This window comes from Mesoplodon densirostris, chromosome 6, assembly GCF_025265405.1.
Source record: "Mesoplodon densirostris isolate mMesDen1 chromosome 6, mMesDen1 primary haplotype, whole genome shotgun sequence".
NCBI classification, from domain to species: domain Eukaryota; kingdom Metazoa; phylum Chordata; class Mammalia; order Artiodactyla; family Ziphiidae; genus Mesoplodon; species Mesoplodon densirostris.
In genome coordinates, this window is record NC_082666.1 from 126,710,003 (window position 1) to 126,723,062 (window position 13,060).

General features: G+C 48.8%; 1 protein-coding gene across 1 annotated transcript in view; it reads right to left on the bottom strand.

Annotated features, from left to right (window-relative positions):
- Positions 1-8,379: 8,379 nt before the first annotated feature.
- Positions 8,380-13,060, bottom strand: part of XKR6 (XK related 6) — a 273,545-nt gene continuing 268,864 nt past the window's right edge. The window contains exon 3 of the mRNA XM_060101448.1: positions 8,380-9,344. Coding sequence (XP_059957431.1) covers positions 8,380-9,344 — 965 coding nt within the window. The remainder of the gene's footprint in view (positions 9,345-13,060) is intronic.

Genomic DNA, 13,060 nt, shown 5'->3' on the forward strand with positions numbered 1-13,060 from the left:
AGAGGATTTGGCCCCAAGAGTGACTTCACTTAGGTCTGCAGGATAGAGTCCTGGGTTTTTACTTCCAATGACATGATCTGTTCATGAGAGCATGCCTTTCCTTCCCATAGATGCTTTCTCTGACCCTTCACTGAAACAATAACGCTTAAATACGTCACTCCATAAAATCAATTTCCTCCTTTTGAAAAGAACATGCCTTGATATTTCTGCCCCAGAGTGCATAGGAAGTAGCGATTCGATGGTGGCCGCTATTTTCTTTCCACGTACTTCTGGGAACCCTCCTCTTCTTTATCACTCTTCCTGCACATCTACTGAGTCATTTTGTTCTCTGTGGCTCCACGTGGCCATCTTCGAAGTCCTCGTGCATAAATGCCATACAGTTCGTCCGCCATCCGTCCCGGTCAGAAGAGGAGTGCCGATGAGAATGGACGTCTCAGTTATTCCTTCCTTCTGGTTACCATCAGAAATGCTTGTGGAAAGAAAGAATCCCAGCACGATTTGGCCTATCCACAGAACGATCAGATACAAAATCAAACAGAAGTCATTACTGAATTCCAAACTATGATCTGGTCCCTTGTGCTCTCAAAACAATAATACAAATTTTGGAGAGCAGAGTCAGAGCAGGTGGGAAAGGAGCTCTCGTCAGAGCTGCACAAAGAGCAGGAGGATTTGCAGCAGCACCTGGACCTTTAGGACAGGCTCAGGAGGTGCCTTTTTTTGTTTTTTGTTTTTTTTTTTTTTTGGGGTGAGAATTTTTACATGAGAATACACCTGAACTCCCAGGAAAGGACCAGAGCCAGAGCCAGATTGACTGAGCTACAACTGGTGAAGCTTTTAGAATGTTCCTCTCCAAGAAGGTTCTCAGAGCCAACAGAAAATCAGTGTTACAGCTGGCCCTCTCAGAGCACTGGTGTCGTTCTCCACTGCTCCCACCTGCCCTCACTCTGGTTTAGACCCTAAGAAGTATCATACATGGAGGTCCTTAGGATGGGTCTGTTTTCTTGCTCAAAGGGTATCTTAATAGTTGAATTGATAACAGCCACCCCATAGTGAAAAGGAAAAAAAAAGAAAAAAAGGAAAGAAAAACTCAACTGAATGTTTCCAATTCAAATGATGAGGGGAAAAATACCTGGATTTGGATAAAAACCATTAGTGATATATCCACCAACCCCTGTTTGTCTCTGAATCTTTGCCTGCAGGCTCCACTCAAAGCACACCAGGGAATGATTAAAACCCAACATTGGGACCCACATTTTGGCTGAAGGGATTTAAAATAAAAAACAGCAACGAAGTTCTGTTTCTGTATTCTGCAGAGAGGCAAAGAGAAGGCCAGTCCGTTTGATGAGAGGACCCTCAATGTTGAAAAAGATTTTAAGGAAGAACAAAAGTGAGAGCTATTTCCTGAAGAGCTTTCAACCACCTTAAAAACAATCTCCAAATACTCTCCAAATTCACCCATTCTCTTGTCTGCCCAAAGCTTGATGAACATCAGTTTTCAAATTGATCCGTCCCTATATTCTCCAGTACTTTAAGAAAAATTAACATCAGGACATTTGGTTTTAGAATTGCAAGGGGCCAGCTTGAGCCAGGGGACTGCCGGTTGCCTAACCGGAGTCCCACTGTGCTGGGTTCACAGTGCTGTAAAGTATCTAAGAGCTACGGGTATGTGAGACTCTTCCCTGCCCAGCCGTGCTGCTTGTCCTGGGAGCCTCCAGGTGCCCCTGCACCCAGAAAACACGCTACCTTTCTGTGGTTCCACTTCCCAAGTAACGAGGCCACCACTATTCCTTACATGATGCCTCCGCTACCGGCAATAATGACTGAATCCTCACAGCATCCCTGAGCAGGAGAGAAAAAAGCCGGCCTTCTTTCTCTCCACTTTACAGATGGAGAAACCAAGGCACCGAGAGGTGAAGTGAGTTATCCACGGTCACAGTGGGGACCCTGAATCAGCCTGTGATATTTCCTGATCTTTCTGGGTCCAAAGATGAGCTTCTAGGAGGTCTACAGCTGACACAAATCTCCCAGCCCCACTCTAGCCCGAGGACCCCTGAGCTATGGTGAGGATGGAGAAACCGACCAAGGGAGTTCATCTACTAGGTGACCAGGTGTCTGTATCCACCATGTCAAATGGCCAAAGGCCGCTTCTAGAGAGACATTTGCTGGGTGACCACTTGGCACCATATCCAAAGGAAATTATTCCTTTGTTCTCCTTGGTCTGAGGATGTATTTTAGGAGTAGACCCTCCTGGACGAGCATGAGTGAGCTGACTTGACTTCAGTTTCCGGTGTGGAGTCTTGCGATTCGTGTTAGGGGTCGGCAAGGGCAGGCAGCTCCCACTGGGGCGTGCATACTGTTCTGCATGGGATGGGGCATACCAGGGCAGGAGCCCCTGAGGTCCTGCCTGCTCATTTCCCATTTGGTCTATTCTTAGCCCTTGACACCAAGTGTTGGCTGTGTGCAGGGGGAACTCCCACGGCGTCCGTCTGCTGCCCTCAGGAGCTGCCATGAATAGGACTCCCGACCTTTGGCTCCAACACATACCAGCCTTGTCCTGCCAGCCACTACACGGAAAGGTACAGGGAATAAGAAGGCACAGCTCCTTCCCAGGAGGAGGGGAAGAAACAGATGGTGCCCGGGAGAGTCAAGTAAGGCAGACAGAAGGAGGCAGGCAGAGGAATAAAGCTGCAGGCAGATCAAGGCAGTGCCCTTGTCTTTTGATATTTGGCCAATAGCATAAGATGCAGCGTTTCAGGCAAGAAATGGAACCTTTAAAATAGCTCAGGAGAGGTGAGAAAGAGGCTTAGGTTGCCACTGCAGGGAATGAAACTAAGCATCATCTTTTTCCCCCAGGGAGAGGCTTCGAAAAAAATCTCTGAGAAGGCAGGATGGCCTTTTCACGGGCTTTGCAACTGGGACGGGGAAACACTGATTTAAGGTCCTCTGGGACCGTCCTCTTACGAGCTTCTGGTTTTGTAGGCTGCGATAAGCTGACCACTGCAATGTCCATGTCCAGGAGGTCAAGCTGTGGGTGAGAACGGAATGTGGCTTATCTGGATGGCATGTTTGTTTCTGTGCCGTGTGCGTGACTGTAATGTTTGTACAACAGTGGCCAGTGTTGGATGAAGAGACTTCATGCACATCTGGGCTTTAATAAGAGGAGCGGATGTTGATTTAGATTCACTTCCTATAGGACACCTGTGTGTGCTTCCCGAGGAAGGCTGCCAGACACAATCTAGTACTCGATCAATGTCTGAGAACGAAATGAGCAGAACTGCTACGTCTAAGGCAGATGCAGGCCCTGGGGATGAGTCTGCCCTCTGTGTCCTCCCCTTTCCCCTCATGCAGAGGCTCTTCCCGGTCTCCCCTGAGCTCTTCGAGATTTCCCCGGCCATTTTCTGGTCTATACTGGGAATATCACTGGAATCAGGGGAAAGGCATTGCAATAAGCCATCTTCTCTTCCCACTCTCCAGATACAGACCCCCTTCCCCAGGCCAAATCTGGTAGTGTTATTTTAATATTTTTCAGTTTGGTGAAGAAATAACAGATGTTAGTTTTTGGATGAGAAAATCAAAGGAATGTGCACAGGGAGTGTGTCCTTCACAAAGACCCCCCCCCCACCTGCTGTCATCCTACATCAGAGGCCTCCAAAGGGCTCACTTGGAGTAAGAAGCCACTTTCCTTGGCAAAGACAATGCCATCATGTGGGCCAAGCAAATGCTAGGGAACTGACCCCCCTCCACCTGAGGGCCAGCAGCAGGAGGGTGTGGAGGCTGTGTGTAGAATACGCCCCAGTCCCCATCAATTTAGGGCCTGACACCCTTTCCTCCAGCCCAAAGGCTCTGAGCGGGCACACTGCTGTCCTCTTATTCCTTCTGTTCCTAGGTAATGGAGAAACAAAATTTTGCTACGGTCTGGGGGCATCAGGGCCTGGGGCTCGTTAGAGCTCTCCCGACCCCCAGGAGCAAGGAGCAGAACAGAAAGGGAAAGAGGAAGTATGCCTCCCGCAGAGGGCCTGTCAACACCGTGAGGGGAGTCTCGGTGCACACAGTGAGGCCATGCCCGTTCAGAGGGCCTCTGGACAAGATCAGCACCGGAAACCTCTATGACTGTACGGGAGGGGATAAAAGTAGAGGGAGAATGGGGAAAATGATGTCCTTCGGTGCTTTTTAAGAACCTATAGGTTTTTCTTCCTGAGAATAGGGCTCCTATTGGGACAGGGTCTGATGCCTGTGGTCCACCCTCAGGACCACGGTCCAGACAGGTGTTTATACTCTTTTAAACCACCCTGGGACTCAAAGGGGCTGTGGCTATTGAGGGGACGGGTTAGGCCTCTGGGTGTCTGGGGTGACTTTGTGCCTGGAGAGGTGGGGTTTGGGGGATCTAGGAGGGGTGAAGGGGCCCCCGGGCCGTAGGAAAGTATTGTCTTTCTTGACTGAAGAGGGACATGCCGGCAGCATGTGCCACCAAGAGGGATGGAGCCTACCCGCCACAGCACTCCCAGCCCCCTGCCTGTTGGGACAAGTCTGACCCCGCAGAACAAGGGGAACCTTCTGGAGACAGAGTGAAGGAACGTGTTGGAGAAATGAGAAACTCTGGGGGTGGGTAAGGTCAGTGGGGCTCATCTGATGAATTTAAACCCTCTTAGCTCTCGTTTGGGATGTCACAGGCCTGTGACAGTGAGCTCAGGGGACACTGCCTTGATGCTATGTGAGGGGACTGAGGTTTCACGCAGGTGCCCAGAGAAGAGGCAGACCTACTGAGCGAGGGAGAAGGAGAGCTTACAGAAATGACGCTAACAAAATCAGCCTGACTTGAGAGATGCCACCATCTTTATTCTTCATTCTTTTCTGAGAATGGAAAGAAGAGCCAGATTTTCTGTGGGGGATTGTGGGCATATCTGATGGGGATGCAATAAGGAAACATAGTTTCCTATTTTATTCTCTAGTTCCTGGTACAGTGTGCTTATCTCCTACCAGAACTAAATATTGGAGCTTGTTAATTAGTTTTCATCAGGAATTTCTGGGCAAGAAGTGGGCCCAGAGATTTTTTTTTTTTAAAACATCTTAAGTGTTCCCTTGGGGAGCAGCTGGGGCACCATGAGCTGGTGCCTCAGCGCCCTTAAGGGTTTGTCAGGGGTCAGGCAAATGCTGATTAACATGGGATTCCTGGGGTGGGCTGAGGCCACCACCTCTCATGGGGTAAGAGGACAGATGAAAACTTTCTTTATGTTTCCCTCCTCCCTCCCACCCTCCCATGTTCTTTACTTCTTTCTTGATTTTTGTTCCTTTTCCTGTCTCTTTGCAGAACTGGACTTCCCTGCTGCTGCTCATAGATGCGTATTTTCATCCTTAGGAAAGGCTGTGGCACAATGAAGGGAGTGGGGAATAGCATGTCAGGGGAGCAGGGCACCCTCCTGCCTGAGTCCTGTGGAGCCCAGTCCAACCAGCCCAGGTGGAAAGAAAGGCTTCCTGAAACATCCTGTGGTCTTCAACTCTGTTCCCAGTGGCTAAAGCTCCAGAGAGCCCTCCCTAGTCACCCCGACTTTTGGCGCTCCAGGTCAACGGACGTCAGCAGTTTTCTCAGTTGCATGTAAACGCACGCCCGCACGCCCGTGAACACTGAATGTGTATTAGTAAAACAGAGGTGGCAAATTAAAGTCCGTGACTGCGTCGAAATGAAAAAGAGAAAGGAACTAAATCTGAGAACAAACAAGTCCAAGTGGCTGAGGTCCCAGAGGGATGCACAGGGGACAGTATCAAGGACCACTCTGGTGACAGACATCCAAAGGGCTGAGGCAGACGAGAGCTGGGACCCCAGCAAGCGGGGAGGATGGGATGCACAGGATGGACAGCATCGCGCCCCACTCAAATGGCCTCACCTCCTCCAGCCTCTGCAGAGTAAGCCAGGAGCTAAGCCCTTGGTAGGGAAGCAGAATAAAAAGGAAAAGCGCCTCTGACCAGATTGGAACTCCCAATTAATCGCCGAGGGGCACCAGCCCTCAGATGGGTGGGGACAGGCCGGCAGGGCTGGTCCTCACCAGGCCTGGGTGTGCTCTGTGCGGAGTGCTTCCTGGACGTGCCCTCCTGCCCCTCCTCTGCCCTCCGTCCCGCTGCCAGGGAGAACCCGAGGGGACAGCCACGTCGGGGAGGGAGGGGTCAGGACAGCACTGCAAATTTAGTAATAATCACGGAAATCAAAGGGCTCTGAGCAAAGGAAGGAGAATCCAGTTTTACAACCCAACTGAAATTTAAAATGTGTGGGGTTTTTTTGTTTTGCTTTGTTTGTTTTTTACAGGTTTAGATAAACAATGAAGGGAGGAAAGGAGAAACCTCTTTGAATAACATATATTTTTAAAAGAACCCCACAAACATAAAAAAAAAAATTCCTCAGCTTTTGAACTTCTCTTAAGAGTAGCTCAGTGTGAGGTCTTGCACCCTAAACAGTTATATCTGGAATTAAGAAAAAAAATCGCAGCTACACACAACAAAGACTAACAGTATTTTTACTTAAAAATATTGTGTGTATATAGAGACTTATATATATATATCTTGTTTGTGGAGATTTTTTTTTCTTTTTGTGATTTTTTTCTTTTCCTTTTTTTTTTTTTTTTTTGTGCCCAAGTAGAGATAAGATGGAATTGAAACGATGCCCTAGAACAGAATATTCCTTACAAGAGCAATACTTTGAAAAATAACATTTAAAAAATGGTTGAACATACTCGCAACACCTCCAGAAATTCAACTTGGTACAATGAGGAAATAAATAATTGAATCAAATTTTCACCCAAATGACACGGCCTCTAAGACCCAGAGTATGCTGCTGGTGTGACTCTCGCCATCATACAGGGGCTCAAGGTAAAGCAATAGCCCCCACCCCGCTCCCCACTTCCCAGCCCCTTACACTCCACCTCAGCGATACCCAGAGTCTGTCTTATATTGTTTTTTCTACATTTCTGGCAAGACCTTGCAGCAGACACACACACACACAGACACACACACACACGTGTGCTATGGGCGCACACACACACACACACATACACGACACACACAAAATTTCCCACTCAACCCAGATGCACCAAGTGAGCTGAATACTTTCAGCCAACCACAATGGTGAAAGACAGAAGCACCAAACAGTCTTTGAAATGGGTCAGTTATTACAATTTAACTTATTTTTTATGTTCTAATTTTCCTCTTTGTGTTACTATTTTTAAAAAGCACAAACGAAAAATGAAGAATTCTTTCCAGATCAATTTAAGGCTTCCCACCAAATGGAAACAGAAGAGGCCTTACACAATATCACATGGGATAAATGTATACCTTTCACGGCCTTAAAATGACAGAACAAATCATTTTCGCCAGTCACTGATTAAGTATTGTGCCTTTAAATTGATGTCATTCTTTTTGCTACTATGCTGAGTTTTATTATTACTGATTCTCTTTGATTACATATATGGAAATCTCCTTTAATTTGCTTTAGAATTTCCTTTTCTTATCGAATTATTAGGGTGGTTTTTGTTTTGTTCTGTTTTGCTTTTCACCAGGAAACAAATGTGATTCTTAATAGGTGAACGCTAAAATGGCACCTAGTCAGGCTTCAAGGAGCTTTTCCAACCATCTGAATTTCAAATGGCCCTTTGGCTCCAAGAAGGGGCTGAGAAGTTGGGGGCAGGGACAGGAGAAGGGTGAGAGAAACCAAAGAGAGGGAGGGGTTTCTATGCTTTTGCTTTTGGTCAATTTGTTTGCTTCAATACAAATCATCAGATAGGAAGAATGATTGCTTTGTGTTTTATTTGTTGGTTGGTTTTTGTTTCGTTTCTAGATTGGTTTCATTTGATTGTTTAATTTTCCCTCTCCCAGTGCAAAAATCACCAGAGAGTTTTGCATGAGAAAACGTGACAGTACTTAATGAAACTCAGCACCTAAGGGCATAAGGCAGTTGAAGGTTTTGTTTGTTTGTTTGTGTTTGTTTTGTTTTGTTCTTTCAATCAGCACCAATCCCGTAAATGACCTACACTTGGTGTAAAGGTATAAAACTTTGTTTTTCTTTTGGAGTGGAGACAACTCCTTCTTCTCCACCGTATGAACCATAGTGTGGGATTTTTTTCAATACTGTTACTTATGTGTAAAAAACAAAAGAAAGGTTTTCTTTTTGTTTTTACTTACAAAACATAGAGAATATCTTTGTATACATACAGCGACTGGAAAGAAAGCTTATCTGAAGGGGTTGTGACTTATTTTCTTTTTGTTTTTTTGTAGCATTGGTGGTGGTGGTGGTAGTTCTGTGTATTGGAGGAAGGGAGGAGCTGTATTCCTTGCAAGCGGTGTGCACCGCAAACCAAACTTAAGGTCCCCTTCTCAACTTGGGTCAAGATGCTCTTAGAGTGAAGACTCATACTGTAGCAACTCGTAAAGGAGCGGTCCATCTCGATACCGAATGCCTACCGCGGCGGGGGTGACATACTGCAGGATGTTAATAGTCCTTCTCAATCTCCTGTCTACAAAATGAGCATCCCAAGCTGGGTATCTCTTTCTTGGCATGTCAATCTTAATGAGGGGCCCTTCTGGGTGGTAAGGACGCCCCAACGGGGTAGGGGGCCCCATGGGTCTCACTTGGAAAACGGGCAAGCAAGTGTCAGCCGTGAGATCCTCCTGTTGTTCCGTTACGGCTCTGGTAGGCGTGACCTGGGTCCCCCGGTACCCAGGGGTCTGAGGCGCCATGGGCTCAACATCGGGGGGCAAAGGGATGCCCCAGAGCAGCTCGGCACAACAGGAGCTGGCCAAGACCTTAACTCGCGGCCCCGTGGGATGCAGCACACCATAATATAAGAGAATCATTGCAATCCCAGCCACAAAGCTAATAAAGACACAACACAGTGCTGGCACCGCAAAGGAGTCAGTGGTCTCCGGGTCTCTGTAAAAATACCAAAGGAACGTCAAGGCAGCATTCTCGGTCAAGACTATCGTATAATATGCAAACATTCGATATCGAGTCCGCCCTTCCTTGACGTTAAACCAGCAGAAAATGTACACAATCCCTACCACCATGTTGAAGAGGATCTCCTCCCACTTGGACATGCAGAAGTCTGTTCCGCCATGGATGATCCAGAAGGCCATGGCGCACCAGTGAACCACCACGAAGATCCCGAAGTAGAGCTGGAAGATGGAAGCAAAGAGGGCAAAAGAGATAACTCTGGATGAGATGGTGAAGAGGCGCCAGAAGAGGTGGATGACGGCCCCTCTGTAGCTCATACTCTTCTTGTCATCCCTGGAGTCCCGCAGCAGCTTGTGATAGGAGGCTAGCACCCAAGCCAGGGACATCAGGGAAGTCACAGAGGAGACACCTGCCGGAAAGACACAAACCCACAGAGTCAAAACCGTGGACCTCAACCGCAGGGCACAGCAGGGCTGCCAGCCGAGGAGACGCCCACACACACCACGATCTAAAGGAGGAGGGAGAAAGAAACACAAAATCAGGACCCGAACTTGGAGGCCATGGCTGCTCCCTAAGCTGACAGCTTGTGAAATCTAGCTTTAGTGTCAACGACCCGGTCCAGAACTTCTGGAGATCCACGGCTCAAGAGTGAAGCTGAGGTTGGCGTGCTTTGCCAAGGGGCTGGAGAGCCAGGACCACGGTGCTGGCTCCTCACCTCTGCTGTGGGAGGGACCCCATGTGTTCCATTATAAGAGATCATAAGCTCACGGCGGGGTCGGTGTCCTTGTCACTACCAGGCTGTGCTCTCAGAGCAGCCAGTAGAATGGATCACCGATTGTCAAGACCGAGAGCTTACTAACTGCCCCAAGCTGCACAACTGTTCTACTCTGAGAAGGCTTTGGAGTCACCCTTCCCCTTCTCGTCAGCTCACTCAAGGCCAAGGAGCCCTTAAGGGGATCTTCTTCTATCTGGCATTTCCCCATCCACTCCCTAAGGCCCCCCTGATCAAGGACCCGGGGATAGCCTGTGTTTCTCTGACTGCTTTCTCATGCACTCTTGTGTCTCGTGGTCTCCCCACATTCCTTGTGGCCTTCTCCAATCAGCCACTGCTCAAGGTTCCTGAGGCCTTGACGGGTGAGGCCCTGTCCTCCTCTGCTTCTGTCCTGCAATGAGCAGTGTAACTTGGGCTTTGGGGATGCCTTTCCCCTCCCTAGCCCGGGGAGCTTTCCAAGGCCTCCGCACATCATTACCTACATGTCTCCTCAACGAGCAAGCGAATGTGTCTGATCCCAAGGGACGGTAGAGCAATTTTATTTATGACGCTGCCTATGTGATATCTGTAACTCAGTCAATCTAAACACAATCAACGGTGGCTGGAGTCTCTCCAAACCCACCCATGAGCAGGCAATCGTGGGTCAGGCATCGTCATACCATCTCCTCTGGAGCAAGACTCCCTCACCCCACTGCACCTTCAGGCATTATCTCCACTCAGTCCATCTAGTGCCTCTTTTGTCTTTCTTCTCTCCCAAGATTTCAGAATTAAATGCAGCTAAATTCAGCTGGAGTCCTGAACACTACCCTATGGACCACCGCCTCCTTATCAAACTCCCCACCTTCACCCCAGAGCACGATTCCCCTGCGGCGTTCTTCCAGGCTGACATCAAAGTGACCTGGTCGTTTTCTCTCTTAAGCCCAAAGGTCAGATCCAGGAGCCTCATTCATCAGGAGACCCAGGAAGCTGGTCCAGAGCTCCAGCCTTCTGTTGGTCTTTCCCCGGCCCCACCTCACCTCTCCACTTGAACCCCAGTGAAGGATCAAAGTCCTCTGTCATTCCCTCCCCCCGCCCGCCCATTTGTCCTTCCCCACCCATCCCACGCGGTACCTCCCTTCCAACATTTCAGGGAGATGCACCAGTTTGCAGCTTGCAGAACATTAGAGTCTGATGCCAAAACCCAGTGTGTTGGCAGAGCACAGGAAAAGCCTGGGAGGTTAACTGTGACAATGAGGATGTGTTGCTTTTGCAAGAATCACAGCCAATGTGGAAAATAAACAGGGAAGAAACAATGCCAGTTTCTCCATAGAAGCCAACCTTGAAAACACCTGATGGTTTTCCTCTCACTGTTCTGGAAAGTTCTGAACACAATACTTATGTGTGTCCTGCTCTGCCTTTTGTACACACAGGGCATTTCCATCAGCCTCTGCTGAAGCCGTGTGGTCTCCTGCGACCAGGTCACAGTGGCTATGCTATAACCTTTCAGAGCCTCCTGTGTTCGTGTTCTTTGGAGGCCGGGGCAGGGAGGGGAATGGGTTCCCTTGGGAGTCATGTGATCTAGGCTGTAGGTTTCTGGACGGCAGGGAATGTGCAGTCATCTTGATCGTCTGGGCCAGGCTTGTTACCAACACTGGAGCATCCTCGGAAAGCTTCTTTGCGGCATTACCCCTCTCCTGGTGAACCCATTTCTTTTCTTTTCTTTTTTTGCGGTACACGGGCCTCTCAGTGTTGTGGCCTCTCCCGTTGCGGAGCACAGGCTCCGGACGCGCAGGCTCAGCGGCCATGGCTCACGGGCCCAGCCGCTCTGCGGCATGTGGGATCTTCCCAGACCGGGGCACGAACCCGTGTCCCCTGCATCGGCAGGCGGACTCTCAACCACTGCGCCACCAGGGAAGCCCGAACCCATTTCTTGATGCTAAAAGTGATACATCTCAGAGGTGCTACCGACCCTCAGTGATGAGGGGGAACTCTACAGCAGCTGAATGGAAAGAAGGTTTGATTTTTCTGTTTCTTCTAATAAAGCAAAAGGTATTACTTCCCCTGTTTGCAGAAAAGCACAAGCTCATGAAGTAAGAAGTTAGCTTTTGCCGAAGCGTGGTCTGATCCAGTCTAACTGAGTGTGCTTCTGAACAAACTTGGGGTGCAGAAGCAGGACAGCCCCTCTGCTGTCGCCGTCCTGATTTCATTGTTCGGTGTGCTGTGATGGTAGCCCCATCCATGCCCAAGATGAGCACAGAAGAATTCAAACGTCCACTGACCGCACTGGCGAAGCGAAATTCAATCCTTCATCATCAATCTATCTTCTGGGTCACCTACGCCACTTCCAGATCCATGCCTATGGTTTCAGGGTATAGCAGAAATCACTCCCCTCTGAGCCGACGTGCACACTGCCTCGGTCCACGGTCAGCGCTTCTGGAAGTTCTCTCTAGGATGTGGTATGAATGTTCCCCAAACGTCATGAGACATCACTGCTGAATTACAAGGGGGGCTCGGGAGACCGTCACATGGAGAGCTGAGAGCTGACACTTGGCCGGGGGCCTGTGGGCTGGCTGATGTCCAGCCCCCGTCTTACCTCTCTGCCTCATCTGTTCCCGACATGGTGAAATTGTAGATTGCCAAACGTTATATCCTCTGGAGCTTCACAGACCACCCACTTCAAACCCACGCATCCAACAGGAAACAGAGGCTACCCCAGAGAAACCACACACCATGATTCACTGAGCGTGTATCTTATTTAGAAGAACCCTGTGATGTAGGCACTTGTTATGGGCAATGTCCCCACCTCTCCCACCCCCAAATTCTTATGTTGAAGCCCTAACCCCCAGGACCTTACTATGTGACTGCATTTGGAGATAGGGCCTTTAAAGAGGCAATCAGGGTAATATGAGATCATTAGGGTGGCCCTAATCCACCCTAATGACTATTGTCCTTATGAGAACAGATCATTTGGGCCCACAGAGATGCCTGGGTTGTGCTCACAGAGGAAAGACCACGTGCGGACACAGCAAGAAGACGGCCGTTTGCAAGTCAAGGAGAGAAGCCTCAGGAGAAATCAACCCTGCCGACACTTGATCTTGGACTTCCAGCCTCCAGAGCTGTGAGACAATAAATTTCTGTTGTTTTAGCCACCTAGTCTGTGATATTGGATACAGTGTTCCCATTCCATTTTTTGGATGAACAAGATATTTTTCAAAAATCATACTTCTATCAAGAAGTAGAATTGGAATTCAAACTCAGACTCCATGGCCTTGAAAGTAGCCACCGTACTAATGGACCCTCCAGATTTGGCCTTAGAAGGGACTGGGCCCTCTGGGTGTAAAGGATTTGAATCTTTTGCCAAGAGTGGATGGGAG